At 30.5% G+C, this 15,928-nt stretch overlaps 2 protein-coding genes across 3 annotated transcripts; both read right to left on the bottom strand.

Annotated features, from left to right (window-relative positions):
* Nucleotides 1–5,205: 5,205 nt before the first annotated feature.
* Nucleotides 5,206–8,412, bottom strand: LOC115700134 (F-box/FBD/LRR-repeat protein At1g13570-like). 2 transcript variants are annotated; one of them, XM_061102809.1, is made up of 3 exons: nucleotides 7,926–8,412; nucleotides 6,469–7,783; nucleotides 5,206–6,383 (listed from the first exon to the last, which is right to left on the bottom strand). In XM_061102809.1, exons 2-3 carry the CDS (start codon nucleotides 7,750–7,752, stop codon nucleotides 6,225–6,227), a joined length of 1,443 nt encoding a protein of 480 aa, XP_060958792.1. In that variant the 5' UTR covers nucleotides 7,753–7,783; nucleotides 7,926–8,412; the 3' UTR covers nucleotides 5,206–6,224. The 2 variants fall into 2 exon arrangements, with proteins under 2 accessions (XP_060958792.1, XP_030483556.2); XM_030627696.2 differs by lacking the exon at nucleotides 7,926–8,412 and having other exon boundaries at nucleotides 6,469–7,898.
* Nucleotides 8,413–10,721: 2,309 nt separating this feature from the next.
* On the bottom strand, nucleotides 10,722–13,197 carry LOC115700709 (F-box/FBD/LRR-repeat protein At5g53840). The gene is made up of 3 exons (XM_030628337.2): nucleotides 12,930–13,197; nucleotides 11,216–12,532; nucleotides 10,722–11,071 (listed from the first exon to the last, which is right to left on the bottom strand). Exons 2-3 carry the CDS (start codon nucleotides 12,461–12,463, stop codon nucleotides 10,910–10,912), a joined length of 1,410 nt encoding a protein of 469 aa, XP_030484197.2. The 5' UTR covers nucleotides 12,464–12,532; nucleotides 12,930–13,197; the 3' UTR covers nucleotides 10,722–10,909.
* Nucleotides 13,198–15,928: the final 2,731 nt, after the last annotated feature.

Here is a 15,928-nt window from a genome sequence, read left to right as displayed (position 1 = left end):
TGATAATCTACAACAAGAGTTTACTTGCATTTGGAGAAATGCTATGTTCTTTCCAGAACATTGGTTAAAGTAAATCTCAGGTTGGATGCATGGAGTATGCATCAGAAGGGACCGATATTGAACAAACTTACCGTAAAATCTATTCAAGTCAATATCACCAAGTTGATCCTAGATCAAATGTTCTTAATCCTGTTATGATTAGGCTCAATCTTGAAAGGCTATTCGTGTTCTTTGATTTGTTAGTTAAGCCTACTTTTAGGTCAGGGTGATACGTACATTTTGAGAACACGGTAGTGTAATTGAGTGGGAGCGCTAGCATAAACATGGAATTTATAGCTTCTATCTGGCGAATAGTAAGCAAAGGATGATCTCCTTCGAGCTTGACCAAACGAACATAAATGGTGGAGTACTCATTTCACATAAGCTGAAATATCATTTATACGGGGTCAAGTGTTTTAATGATAAAATACATAGTAGGGTGTTACGGTAATCGAATCAGTTTACAGTGTAGATCATTCATATAGAGGATCATTGATCACATTAGGATTATAACAATGGATAACTAATGATGCGTCTATATGGTGAAACATATAGAGCATTCTATGTACTGAGAGTGCAATTCTAAGTTCTATGCGTGGATTCAACGAAGAATTAATAAGTTAGTGAATTTTAGTGCTAAATTCTTGATCTACTTATTGGAAGCTCGGTTATATAGACCCATGGTCCCCGAACTAGTTGAGATGATGTTGTTTGTAAGACTCATGTAATTGGTTTTATTTAATCAATTATAATTCACAAATTAGATTGTCTATTTGTGAAATTTTCACTAAGTAAGGGCGAAATTGTAAAGAAAGAGTTAATAGGGGCATATTTGTTAATTATGATACTTTGTATGGTTCAATTAATAAATATGATAAATGACAATATTATTTAATAATTATTTATATTTATTAAATAGTTAGAATTGACATTTAAATGGTTGAATTAGAAAAGTGGCATTTTTGAGAAAATCAGATACAAAAGTGTTAAAATTGCGAAATTGCAAAAAGCAAGGCCCAAATCCACCAAGCCATGGCCGACTACTTTTGTAGGTATTTTAAACTGATATTTTCATTATTTTAATGCCAAATAATTCAAACCTAACCCTAGTGGAATGCTATAAATAGATAGTGAAGGCTTCAGGAAAATTACACTTCTGAATCAGAAAAACCTGAGCCTTCTCTCTCTTCCTTGGCCGCCACTCTCTCTCTCTCTCTTCTTCCTTCATATTTCGAACTTACCCTAGTGATTAGAGTAGTGCCCACACACAGCAAGCAATACCTCAATCATAGTGAGGAAGATCGTGAAGAAAGATCATCAGCAAAGGAGTTTCAGCATCAAGGATTCAGAGAAAGAGATCCAGGTTCAGATCTTGATAATACTCTGCTACAGAAAGGATACAAGGGTTAGAGATCTGAACGGAAGGAGTCATTTAATTCCGCTGCACCCAATGTAAGGTTTCTTAAACTTTATATGTGTTTAATTTATCGTTTTAGAAAGTTCTTATTTAGGATGTTAATAAACATACTTGTGAGTAGATCTAAGATCCTGGTAAAATAAATTCCAACAGTTACAAATTCACACAAGCAATAATTCTTCTCTAAAAAAATTTTGGAGCGGAGTTGATCGATTCGCAACGTTGTGTAGTTCTCATTCCTGCAACGAATGAACCCCTTAAATAAGTTTCTGCCCACTGTTTTCTCGTATCAAATGTTGTTTGGCACCAATCATGTAACGCCCTAATGCTAAGGCACGCTACAATGCTTTTTCAATTATAGTGCTATCTTTGCTAATCAAAGAATTCTCTCAAAAAACGTGTCAAATTATAACTTTTATATTAAATATTAAACTTTATAACTTACAAAATTATTTACAAATATTGGGATCCCGTTTTTAATCTTTTATACAAAATACATAACCATGTCGCACAGAGACTACAAAATAATAACCCTAGATGTCCGAGACCGAACACTCCAGGTTGCACTGCCACGACATGTACAACCTCATCTCTGCCAGGCTCATTTTTGTTCAGCTTTCGCCTTTCCTTTACCTACACATGGAAGCAGAACTGTGAGTCGATAGACTCAGTAAGAAAAGCATATTGTTAACACAAATTTTCGTTAACCAAATTTGAGCTTCACGAATATGATTCAACACAGAAAAACTATAAAAATATGAACATCGGATTTTTACGTGGTTTTGCAGTTAAAATTCTGCATAGTCCACGAGTCAATCTTATTCAGATTTCTGAGTAAAAAATTTTCAGGGCCTCTCGCATAAGAGTCCTTTTTCTCCCCTTTTCTTGAGATTGTCTGCCACTATTTATAATTGCATAGTGACAGTTATTACAAAGCTGACCCAAATGTAATTACAGTTATCATCCCTTAAATCGTGGGATTTGATTACATATTACAAAATGTAAACGCGGTGCATGATTTTGAAAGTTATACAGCTGTGTTTTTCCCGCTTTTACTAGGTCAGAAATATCGTGTATTAAACACGTCATTAATTGTTGATTCTGGAGATGTCTCGGCAGAAACTTGATTGTAGTGACCCCAACGACAAGCTGGAACCATTCTTATATCCGAGATCAACAAGATATGTTTTATGTCGATTGCAGATATAAGGAAATCTGTTGACTTGCCAGGATTACGAGCCTTGCTCCTGTTAGATGGGTGGACTGTTGGAATTATTTTACCAGGATCTAGATTTACTAACAAGTATGTTTCATTAACATCCTAATATGAATTCTCTAAAACAATGAAATAAACACATATACAGTTTAAGAAACCTTACAGTGGGTGCAGCGGAATTAAATGACTCATTCCGTTCAGATCTCTAGCCCTTGATTCCTTTCTGTAGCAGAGCATTATCAAGATCTAAATCTGGATCTCTTTCTCTCCTTCCTTGAGCCCGATTCTCCTTCTTGTTGATTGGACTCTTCACAGTCTTACACACTATGATTGAGATACCACTTGATGTGTGTGGGCACTCACTCTATCACTCAAGGTTTGAAATTATGAAGAAGAAAAGAAGAGAATGTGGTTTCACCCTAATAAAAAGAAGGCTCAGGAAAGTTTTTTGAAAGTGAAATTTCATCAATCATTAAGTGTGAGCCATCACTATCTATTTATAGGTAACCACCTAGGTTTAGGTTAGATTTAATTAGCATTAAAATATTAGAAAAATAAATGGTAAAATCCATGCATAGTGGCCGACCATGGGTTGGATAATGGGCCCCATTTTGCAATTTTGCCATTTTGTCATTTTCCCATCTTATTTTCTCAAAAGCGCTAATTTTCCAATTTAACCACTTAAATGTCAATTCTAATTATTTAATAACTAAAAATTAATTATTAAATAATATTGTCATTTAATATATTTATTAATTAGACTTAATAAAGTCTCTTAATTAATAAATAAGACCTAGGATCTCTTTTCTTCACATTTAAGCCCTTGTTTAGTGAAAATTCATAAACTAGACATAGTCTAATTATAGAATTATAATTGATTAACTAAAATCAATTAACTGAGTCTTACAAGCAGTATGGTCTCAACTAGTATGGGGACCATGGGCCTATATAACCGAACTTCCAATAAGCTGATCTAGAATTTACCAAGTAAATCCACCAACTTATTAATTCCTCATTGCATCTACTCATAGAACTCGAATTATACTTAAGGAAGATCTGGAAAAATAAAAATAAATTATTTTCCATCCTTAGTATTAATTTTCCAATAAATATTACGAAAATTATTCAATTTAAGTTGATCCAAAATTAATTAAAAATTTTCAACTCAAATTTAATTTTCTATAAATATATAATGCAAAATTCGAAAAAATAATGTATTTAAAATAAAATATATTTTCGAAATTGCATAAAATAAAATAAAATAAATTCTTGAAAAATTATTCTAATTTATGTTGATCCAAAATTAATTAAAAATTAATTTTCAACACAAATATAATTTTCTTATTTAATTAAATATTTGAGAAAATTATCAAATATTTAATTATCATATTAGAATTAACTTAAATATTATATTTGATAGTTAACTATTAAGATTATTATTACAAAAACTATTATAACAAAACTATTAAGATCATTATATATAATTATAATTGATTATTCATCTATACAATATGGCACATGTTAATATATATTATTATAACTATATTATTGTATTTTTCGGATCTATTATTTTTGGTATAGTTTTTTTTTTTTTTTTTTTTTTTTTTTTTGCAAATATAAAATGTAGGAATAATATAGAAGAATTGAAAGAAGGGAGTAAACATAATATAAAATATATTTACATAAATTATGTAAATATAAAAATACAAAAGATATAAATTATGAAAAGTTAATATAAAATAGTAATTAAATAAAAATAAAATTATATAAGAAAATTTCAAAAAATATTTGAATTTAATAAAGAAAAACAATAATACTTAAAAATGTAGCCACAACAAACTCTGTGGTTCTATGCATATTCATTATCTTCTTCCAGTTAGTGTATCATTTAGCTTTATATGAGTACATCTTATAGATAAATTTGAACAATTCTTCATGATAATCGTAAGCATATATAATAAAGAGGAAATTGAGATACATTACATCCTATGCAAATATACATAGTATATAGGAGGTATATAACCGTTGAACAAAGAACAAATGTAGAATAAAAATAATATATAGATGGAATTAACTTTACCATCATCAAAATCTTGATACTATCATCCTCTTCAAATTTCTCATGACCTTCAACATATTCAATCTCAATTCTGTATTTTTCAAGCACAAGAAGAGATTAGAAAAGAAAAGATAAAATGTAAGGGATTCATAAACAATCATTTTATACTTTCAATAGTAACATCAAATCTAATTTATATAGTGTAATTTTTTTTGAATAATTTATATTGTATAAGTTATGAAAATGAAAAGATAACATTATTTAAATAAGAATAATATTAATAATAATAATGAGTATTACATGTTTAAGAGTTATAAAAATGAAAAGACATTATTAATTTTTATTTATTTATTATTGAGTATTATATATGTGAAAGTTAGAAAAATGAAAAGATATTATTAATTGTATTTATGAAATTTGATTGATAATATAGATATATGTGTGTTTTTTTTTTTAAGAAAATGTGAAATTCCCATAAAATAGATAAGTTAGGCTAAAAAAATTTAAGATGCCATATAGCCTTTGTTGAACATTTCTTTATATATATAGATTGATGATTGATTGATATTGATATATTGATTTAATAAAAATATATATTAGTCATCAATAATACAGAGAATTCTCTCTCTAGCTCTTGTTCTTCCGTAAGTAATACAATGTACAGGTGTCAAACAATAGTTACAATATTTATAAGCCATCATTTCCAAGCCAATGCCCCAAAATTGAAGCTCAAGAATGTGATTTCTTTTCTAGAGGAAAACAAAAGGACCGTAAACTTTCATTTTGGGACTTCACCTGTTGAAAGTGTTCGTCAGTACTCTATTTTTGCATTTGCTATTTTTCTTTTCCCTTCCTCAATAAAAGAAAATTAATGCTATATTAATTTTGCTTTCCACTAAACACACAACTATACATGACATATAATTTGCACGATTTGGTGGCTCCTATTAATTATGAAATTTTGTAGACTTAAAACGCTAAGGCATATAAAATTGAAGACTTCAAGTAACCTTAGTAAATCTCAGAGTAAGTCCCATTGTCGTATTAGTTGTGGTGCTACAAATCAATGATGCCCCAAAATAATGTTTTTTTGGTTCAAGCTGTTCAAATTCTCCATATATGTACTAGGCAACACCAATAAGCACATGCTCAATTGTTTAATAACAAAATAGACCAATAAAAAAGGAGACTTTACAATTTTTTCAGGGTTCAATAGTGCGCGCATGAATACTAGTTTTGCAAGTTAAATTAGGAGCATGCTAATTATAATTTCAAGGTAAAGTTAATCAAGTATAACAATGGTTATATTATAGGAAAAAGAACAAACCAGGGGAAGTATAAACTAGTTGCAAGTAGAAGTATATATAACATTCCAAAAAAAAAAGACTAACAAAGGGAAAGTATAAACATAATGTAGTTCTCATAGCCGTAACAAAAAATATTTTTTGATTACATAAGGAAACTTATGACTACATAAAAAAGGAAAAAAAAAATTACACTATTGATAATGTCTCTAAAGATGGTGCAGCCCATAACATGGATTTCCTAATCATCAACTTTCTAAACAACCGAACAGTCGTTACCATCAAATGCTTCACATCAGGCAAAGGAGGAGGACAGGTCGCTCTTAACTCGTTTGGAATTATGATAGCCTGCACATATTTAGCAAAGCAAAATATGAAAACAAATGCAAGGAGTGAATCAAATTAAATTGCATATGTAAATATATATATTTACCTTTTCATAGCCAGAAAATATGGTCATTTTCTTTGTACCATTGAGTTCTGAAAGAAAAACTATTAAACTGTTGTACCACTTATTATCAAAAGTCTTCTTCTCAAGGCCTCCACGAAGTACAATATCAACATTCAAAAGATTTGTTGCATTCATGGAAATTAGACTTATTGATTTGCTAGCGTAGCGGAAGGAAGCTAAACCCGGGGCATTGATGGAGATTTTATGCAATGAACTACCACCATTGTAGCGAAAGGATACTAAATTTGGGGTATTAATTATAGCTTCCAGCAAATCAAAACGCCAACCAGAGTCCTTGATATAAATCTCTTTCAACTGTTGGTTGGTGATTTTGACATAAACCCCATAGCAATCATGTAAAGTCAAACTCTCTAGGTGAGAAAGTTGAGGTACCAATTGCTCAAACCAATGATCAGTCAATAACCAAGCTTTAGTGAACTTGAGGTTTCTAATCAAAGCACAGCCAGTCAGATTGATATTGCAACTGCCACTGTATCCGTAGTAAACGAAAGAATGAAGATTCTTAGCTTCAACTTTGACTGTTTGAACAGCCCCTAATTGAAAGAATTCCAGGGATTTCAGACTCGAACTTACAACTTGAGGTTGTTGCAAACCAAAACAGTTTAACTTAAGCTTCTCGAGACAAGGACATCCTAGAAGTAGGTTGTTCAAAGTTTGATCATACGTTACTACATTTACAAATTCCAACACTAACAAAGATGGAAGGCTTACTAAAAATGTAGGAGGAGAGTCTATCTTCAAATGTAAGCCACCCAATTTGAGAGCAGTTAATGTTGTTAGGCAGAGTAAATCATGTGATAAGGTGCTGTATATTGATGTTGTTGGGCTGACACTAATGTCAAGTTCCTTAACTCCTTTTTGTAAGGGAAATCTTAACCAACGATCGATTCGATTATGGCCTCCATAGAAATCTACGTGAAGCTTGAATTTAGTAATGGTTGTACCTTGAAAAGGGTTTTTCAAACAATTGGTTACAAGCTTAAAGAACTTGTTCCGGTCCCTGTTATTGTTGGGTTTTCTAAGATATTCAAGATCTCTTCTGTCGTAAAAGTCTAGCACGTGAATTAAAGTCCACATGTGTCTCCATCGCTTGGAAACCATACTCATCCTAACCACGAAAATGGTGGGAAGAAATGATAATATGTGAAGAGCAACAGCATCAGGTAACTCAGATATTCGATCAGTGGACATGATGGACTTCCATTGCTTTGTTCCATCATTCTCTTTGACTCTTTTCATATCCATGATGATAAAACTAAGACTCGATCATTAAACTCTGTCAACAACATTAACAAAATTAGTGAAATACAAAACAAAACAAAAAAGAGAAGAAATACAATGATTGATTAGATCTTGCACCACTGGATATTAGCAAACCATAAATTAATGTGTAGGCTCGTTTATTTTGTTGTACTCACTTATATGCCAAATGAAATGTGGCAATGAGAAAGAGAAGAAAACAGTTACCAAAACAAGAGAGAAGAAAACAGAGGTTTTTTTTTTTTTTTTTCTTTTCTCTTCTTTATTAAATAACAGCTTTATTCTATCCTGTAACATGTGTTGGATTTTTGAGTAAGTGTGTGTATGTAACACGTACCCACGAAATGGAAAGATCAGTAAAATTAGGAGGACTCGTCGGTTTCTCTCAAAATTTAGTTAGAATATTTTTTAATTTGAAAAATTCTCCAATCTCACAAAAAAAAAGAAAAATTAGAATTTCCTTCTGTCAAAAATGTATACATTGCACACAATTATTTTAATATTTTTATGTACACTTTTTTTATCAAGAAGTGATATTCATTAATCTAAACACTCTATTCACCCAAATGGTATAAACTAACCTAGTCAGTTCAGTCTTGATGTTCCTAGATTGATGAGCCGTTGCCCAACGAGTCCAAGCATCAAAATCACTTGGCCAACATGCTTCTCCTAGCCAACCACTAACCCTCTCCAAGATTTTATCCAAAACATACATTCAAAAAACAGATGATGATGATGGCTCTCATCAGCCAACTCACAAACTGGGAACTTAAGGGTCTCTAATGTCAAATTTCTCTTAGCCAACTGATCTCGTGTGAGGAGATGCGAATGGGAAGCATGCCATAAAATGAATCTATGCTTAGGAGCCCCCAACCTGCACCATATGACCTTGTATTAATCTACCTTAGCATTATTTGCCAAAAAATGCTCACATAAACTTCTTCCAATACCAACGATCACATCAGATTTCAGCTCATGAAAAACAAAATATATTGACCCTTTAAGTAGATGCTATTGATCCACTTTATCCAAAGCACATCTTAGAGTTGTGCATGGGTTAAGTTTGGTGGTTCACGGTATTTTAACGAGCTAACCCAATTAGATCGGTCAGAAAAAATTTTAACCCATTTAAATTATATTTTAGGAATATTTGCAGCAAAAGTTCTCAAAAATTTAAAAGTTGATGTAGATTAATTTGTTAGTCTCTAGTTAAATGATCCGCGTATTCATTTAAAAAAAAATACCACGTGTTGACAAATTATTTGTCCAAGTCATAATTTTAATTTAAAATAATTATTCTTTTAAGAAAACAAATAAATTATTTTAAAATTTAAGTTTTTCTCTTTTCTTTTTTTATTCTCAGCCCCGACCCTTTTTCTTCTCTCTCTTTCGTTTTCTTCTTTTTCCGCATGAACCTCCATAGCCACCATGGCCAAAAGCTTCGACCAACCTTTAAGCTCCACTTCTCTCAATTCCGTTCGAGTTAGACTACCCCAAGATCGCAACGTCGTCACCATGCTTCCCTTTCACACGCCGTCCTTCTAGTTGCATAAATTTAAAATATTTTGAACAAAAAATAGATCTTTATAGAGGTTTAAAAATGCCCCCATTCTCAAAGTTTCAGCAGTCATTACCATGGTCCAAAGTCCAAACATAAATCTTAAAACTATTAAAATTGTTTATAATAGTAATACATTATCCCAACAAAAGTGCTTAGAAACTTAGCAAAATAAAATCAATATTTCTATCTAATGGCAATTAAGCTCATTAATGTCCTAAACACGTAAAAAAAAAATTATCTTCTTTTGTTGTAAAACGTTTTTTTTAAGCTCAATCTATTTCTTAATTGGTTTTCAAAATCTCAATAAACAGATATTTATATTATAAATTTCTAAAGTGAACTTTTTTTTTACTCGTTGCTGAAATTTCGTTGCTATTACAAGTAATTTAGTTAAGAATTATTGTGTACACATTATTTTACCTTTTCATACTTATTGTTATACCTGAAATTCGGCTACACTTCAGAAGGTGACACTTGTCAATTAGTGGAATATGAACCACTTAATATAATAACGTTATATCATTTAATGCAAAAAGTAATAACTCATTAAATATAGAATTAATAGAGTATATTCATAACTCGCTGACTCTATAGTCTTAGGCGAGATAAGGATACAAAACTATTAATATATGTATTAATGAGCAAGAAAGAGAGAAGCAAAAGAGCAAATGTGTTTTTAAAAATTTTTAAAACCAACATTACTCTGTTTTTAAAAATTTATTTAATTTTGATTTTAAATTAAAAAAAAAAAACAAAAAACAAAATGTTGTTACCGAACATGTTTTCAAAGCTTATTTCTAAAATTTTAATTTTAAAAACAGAAAATTAATTTTCAAATTGTTACCGAACATGACCTTAATTATTTTTTTTTTTAAGATATGAGTTTATAAATATAAATAAGTTTGACTTTTTATTCAAAATATCTTATTTCGCTTAAATTGTTTTTTGAATTTTCAATCATTTTAATTTAATTTTTATGATAAGTATTTATAAATAAAATAAAGTTTGAAAATATTTTTTGAAGGATAATTTATGTTTTTTTTAAGTAAACTTAATTTTTTAATTAATTTAATATTTTTATCAATTTTTATTATTTTTTTAAAAACTAATAGAATATTATAATTTTTAAAATTGTTTTTTTAATAAAAGGCAAATTTTTGTATTGGTTAAAGTTCAGAGAGTAAAAATAGTAATTTTTAACAGGTAAAAGAAAAAAAAACCTAATAGAAATAGCATAATTATATAAGGTGTATATTTTAAAAGATAAGAAAGTGTCCAAAGTTCACGGAAAAAAAAAAATACTAATTATTTTTTTTTAAAGTGACAAATTCATGGGATCTTAGCTAAATTTTTCAATTGTCTATAATATGATTTCGAATCAAACAAGTTAATATGGTTTGCTTAAAGAATGAATTTAGTATAGATATCATCACGAGTCATGAGATGAGGAACTCTTTAAGAAGTCATAAGTTTAGTTTACATAATTAAAGTGAGCTCACATCCGCAACTCAAGAAATGAAAGATACAAATAACTCTATTGCTAATGTCTGCACTCTGCAGAGAAGGCCAAATCTGATACAACTATTCAATTGTTAATGTCTCCAAAGAAGGTGAAATCCAATGCATAGACTTCCTGAACATTTCCTTTCTAAACAATGGAAGAGCTGTCTTTACCTTCAAATACTTGACATCAGATAAAGGAGAAGGGTGGATATCTCTTAGTTCATTTGGAATGATGAGAGCCTATACACATTAACCACAAGAAATATAGAGATGAACAAAAACTTAAAACAAAAAAAGAATTGAAAATCATATTTGCAATACTCGTTAATTAAACCAAAGACAGCATATGAAAATGATAGAAATTGATTGCAAGTGCAGACATACCTTTTCGGAGCCACAAAATATTCTAATATTCTTGGTGCCATTGAACTCGGAAAGAAATTTTATTAGACTAGTATACCACTCCATATCATAAGCAGTCTTATCAAGTTGTCCACAAACATTGATATCAGCATACAACAAATTTGATGCGCTAACAGAAATTCTAAATGTTAAACAACCAGAATAAGTGAGGGATTCCAAACATGGTGTGTCGATTATAATCTCTGTTGTCAACTCCGTTCGATTAAGGCGGCAATCGAAATCAAGTTCTTTTAAATGTTGATTCCTAACATTGATATGTTTCACCCCATAGCAAGAATCTATTTTTAAACTCTCAAGGGAGTTAAGCCGGGGAATTAGATCTTCAAACCATCGACCAGTCATACAAACATCAGAAAATGAGAGATGTTTAATCCCCACACAATGAAAAAGGTTGACATTACAGCTGTCCTTTCTCACACTGACTCCCTTGTATTCAAAAGATTGAAGATTTCTAGCTTCAACAGTTAATGTCTGAATAAAATATCTATTACATTCATAGTATTCCAAGGATTCCAGGCTCAAACTCAAAACTTGTGGATTTAGCAGACCACAACAATAATGTACATGAAGCTTCTCAAGACAAGGGCAACCCAACAGTAGATTGTTCAATACTTGATCGTTCATTACAACATTGAAGAGACATAACTCTTTCAAACATGGAAGGTTTACGATAGGAGAACCAGAACCAGTGGTTAACTCTAAACCATTCAACTTGAGAAGGGTTAATGATCTTAAACTAAGTAGAGCACTTGGTAAGCAATACAAAGCCCTAGCTCGCTTGATATGTAGGACTAACTCCCTAACATTCTTTTTTAAGGGAAATCTCATCCAGCGATCCATTCGATGACGACCTCCATAGTATTCCACTTCGAGGGTAAACTTTTCAATGCTTGTATCAGCATAAGGGCGATTCAAACACCGATCCACAAAGTTAAAGAACTTCTTCCTCTCATTATTTTTCTGATTATTGGGTCTTCTAAAAAACTCAACATCCCTTGAAACAGAGAAGTTTAACACTTTAATCAAATTCCACATGCGTCTCCATCGCTTGGAAAGGAGGCTCATCCGAATGGCAACTATGGTTGGAAGAAAAGATAGAATGTGAATGATGATAGAGTCAGGTAAGTCAGATATTCTATCCTCAGCCATGGACTTTGGTTCTAAGTCTCCCTCTGTCGTATGCTGCTCTTTTAACCTTTTTGTAGCCATAATAACTAGGAATGATAATATCAAAACTAGTAATACCTAGTTGATTCACTCATGATTCATATCTACAATCTGGACAATGAGAAAATGAATCAAATTTCACACACATGATCATAACTAGTAACTAAATTAAAATAAAGAACAGCTAAATTAACACAAAAATGCAGCTGACGATCATCAAACCCAGAGTTTAAATTCGGTTATCGGGCACATAGAGCTAGTTCACTTAAATGATTATACATAAAATAATAATATAATTGAAATGGATAGGAGTTACTGATATCTAAATATACCAGTCAAATTTAATAATCAATATGTGTTAAAATATATAGATAAATACAGAATATTCAAACTCCCCATCCCAAAATCAAACATAGTTCAAAACCCTTTTAACAGAAATGCTTGGATGACCCATAACAAAACAAAGTTGGAAGAAACAAAAAAAAAAAAAAAAAAATCAACAACATACCATAAAGGACCAAGTCGAATAGACTGGGCAGATCTGACTCGGGACTTCCATTGGAACCACCGGGTTTCCTCCAACTTTCCCTCCGGGGAGTTTACGCCAGCGTTGACTGGTGTAATTTCGTCTGGGTGGGATTTCGTGGGTGTGGGAGTTGAGTAGTGATAGATCTGATTTTGGGATTTGTTTCTTTTTCTCTTTTTCTTATTTAGGATTTATTTTTTGGCATTTAGGATTTCTTTTTTGTGCGGCCTAAAGTTTATTTATTTATTATAGGCCAATTATCTAATACTTCAACAACTTTTGAAGAATTACTTCTTGAGGTTTTTTTTTTTTTTTAACGTTCCAAAGTGTAGTTATAACTTATAAGTTGAGTTTATTTTTTTTTTGTTAAATATAAGTTGAGTTTAATTGAATATAGAAAACTGGTTGTATTTCCACATTTAAATATTATAACAATAATATTTAAATAACAATTTACATTACGTCAAACATGTAATTTATATCTACAATTGTAAGAATAAAATAGGGCACAATTGGGTAGGATTCTAATATTTTATTATTAGTATTTCAAATAAAATGGTTTATATTTTTACAGAAATGTTTTGTATCAAGCACAATTATGTTCATTCAAGTAACATGTGACATTAAAAGAAATTAGCTACTTAAATAAAATAACTAAATTATTTATTAATAATTCTTTTATTTAACCAAATCAATATAGGTAAATAATACGATTACACAGTACATTAACTCTATGTTTAGAATTTAAATTTTAGTAAGGGTGTGTTTGGAAGTAACTGTTTAATTACTAGGGTAGTAATTACACAGTTTAGTAATTACACTATATTTTAAAATGCAAGGTGTGTTTGGATATGAGGTGGTAATTACATATGAATTCCTAATATCTTGTTTGGCAAAATAATTAGTAATTACATGGGAAAATAATATTTTTTAATAGCTAATGTTTAATATGGAAAGTTTTTAGTAATTACATAGTGTAATTACATCCAATTCTCATGGGGGGTCATGAGAATTAGAGAGTGTAATTGGAACCTCTCAATTACTTCCAATTACACAGTTACAGTGTAATTACATGGTCAGACAAACATGCCAAATTGTGTAATTACTTCCAATTACACACAAATCTAATTACATTGTGGCTTTCCAAACGCACCCTAAAAAAATTTATTTTTTTTTGTATATACAAAAAAAATTATATTACCAAATATAGTAGGTTGACCCTTTGAATATTTATTTATAATGCCTACAAACTAAACATTATAATTATACATCTTCTAAACGTTCAATCACATGAAGCAAAAATCTCACTAATGCAAGTTTCGATTGATCAACCCAGCAAGACAATCGAAACGAAATTCAGCTAGATGGAAAACTACAATTAATTCTGGCGACTTAACCTGAGAAGAAGACCGAAATCAATCCAAACAAATATTACTTTGTATTGATGAAAGAAAGAGCAGAAAAAGTAGTTTAAAACTAAAATTCAATCTTGAATTCTGATTTAATTTGCAAAGAACTAATCCTCCTAATATCAATTTTCAAATTCATAAAATGCAGACCTCTAACAAATAAATCTGGAGCTTCTAATCAATTAAAATCAATAATAATCCAAAAAAAAAAAAGAAAAAAAATACAACAATACTATAGCTAATGTTTATCTCGTTGCATTGATGTTGTTTTGCAAATTTCAATAGTAAATTTGTTAATATCAAATCACAAAAAAGTATGGTAAATTCGTATGAATCTAGAGCCCCGTACATCGAAATATGGTTCTAGTTTTTTATCTTGCATTATAGCTGCATTAAATACAAGTTTTGCTAACGCTGTTAAACTTAACATATTAATGATTACAAACTGATAACGTAATGATAGTATTTATCAAATTTGCAGGTGTTTAATATTGTTAGTGCATTTAAAGAAACTTTTATAACATTGTTAGTTATATGAATATATTCAATTGGTTGATATTTAAGTTTGTTTACAGATGTCTAAGAGTTGTTTCTCCATATATTGCTATTAATGTACAAGGAAACCTTCATTTTGAGTACATAAAAAATACCCCCATATCAAATTTTAGACCCTTTTATTAATTTATACAAAATAATGCTAATATTCTCAAATTATACCTAAAATATCCCTCACATTTAATTTTCCCTCTCTCTCTGTCTCTCCCTCTTCCTCGCATGCCAAAAGATTTCCCACACAGGACCGATAACCTCCCCAACCCTAAAGACTCCGCCAGATCCTCTCTCTATCTCTATCTCTCTCTCTTGCTCTCAAATTCGACCCAAAGCCAACCCAAATTTGACCCAAACCAAACCCGATCCAAATTCGACCTCCTCCAGTGCAAAGACCACCTCATGCGCACCTAACCCAAATTCGATCTCTTTCGGCGTAGAGATTACCTCAAGCGCAAAGACCCAATTTTGTCCTCCACCACCACGATTCAAACAGTCGTCGCCACCACCACCACCAAGCTCAGTCAAAAGGTAAGTTTTTTTTTAAATAAAAATTAGATTTTTATAGATTTAGATGCTAATTTTTGTATATTCTTAAGATTAATTGAATTTGTGTGGATTTTGTGCTCTTGCTGATGATAAATTGATGTTTTAGATATATTTGAGTAGCGTGTGTGTGTCTTATAGTGTTATCGATGGAATATCCATAGGATATCAAAAGAATATTGACCAAAAGTCAAAAAGGGAGTTGATTGTTTGAGTAAACTGGTTACAGTTTTATTGATGAAATGTCGATAGTTTATCGACCAAAAATGACAATGGATAGTTAATTGTTTGAGCATAACTATTTTTTATTTTTTACTATATATCAATAGAATATCGACATGTTATCTATGATTTACCGATAATTTTGATTAGTATATATTTTTCAGAATTTATTGAATATGTTGATATGTTATCGATGAAATATCGATAATTTATTGATAGTAATTGATTGTTATTTGAGCATAACTGAGTTTTTAA

The sequence above is a fragment of the Cannabis sativa genome, chromosome 8 (assembly GCF_029168945.1).
Source record: "Cannabis sativa cultivar Pink pepper isolate KNU-18-1 chromosome 8, ASM2916894v1, whole genome shotgun sequence".
Taxonomy (NCBI): domain Eukaryota; kingdom Viridiplantae; phylum Streptophyta; class Magnoliopsida; order Rosales; family Cannabaceae; genus Cannabis; species Cannabis sativa.
The sequence above is the reverse complement of the archived record's forward strand: the minus strand, read 5'-3'. Positions and strand labels throughout refer to the sequence as shown.

Bases quoted from the DNA above. Each gene is read 5' to 3' on its own strand.
- LOC115700709 (XM_030628337.2), bottom strand. From the start codon at position 12,463: ATGGCTACAAAAAGGTTAAAAGAGCAGCATACGACAGAGGGAGACTTA. The intron at 11,072-11,215 runs GTATGTCTGCAC...TAATGTGTATAG, and splicing joins TATTTTGTGGCTCCGAAAAG to GCTCTCATCATTCCAAATGA.
- LOC115700134 (XM_061102809.1), bottom strand. From the start codon at position 7,752: ATGGATATGAAAAGAGTCAAAGAGAATGATGGAACAAAGCAATGGAAG. The intron at 6,384-6,468 runs GTAAATATATAT...AAATATGTGCAG, and splicing joins TATTTTCTGGCTATGAAAAG to GCTATCATAATTCCAAACGA.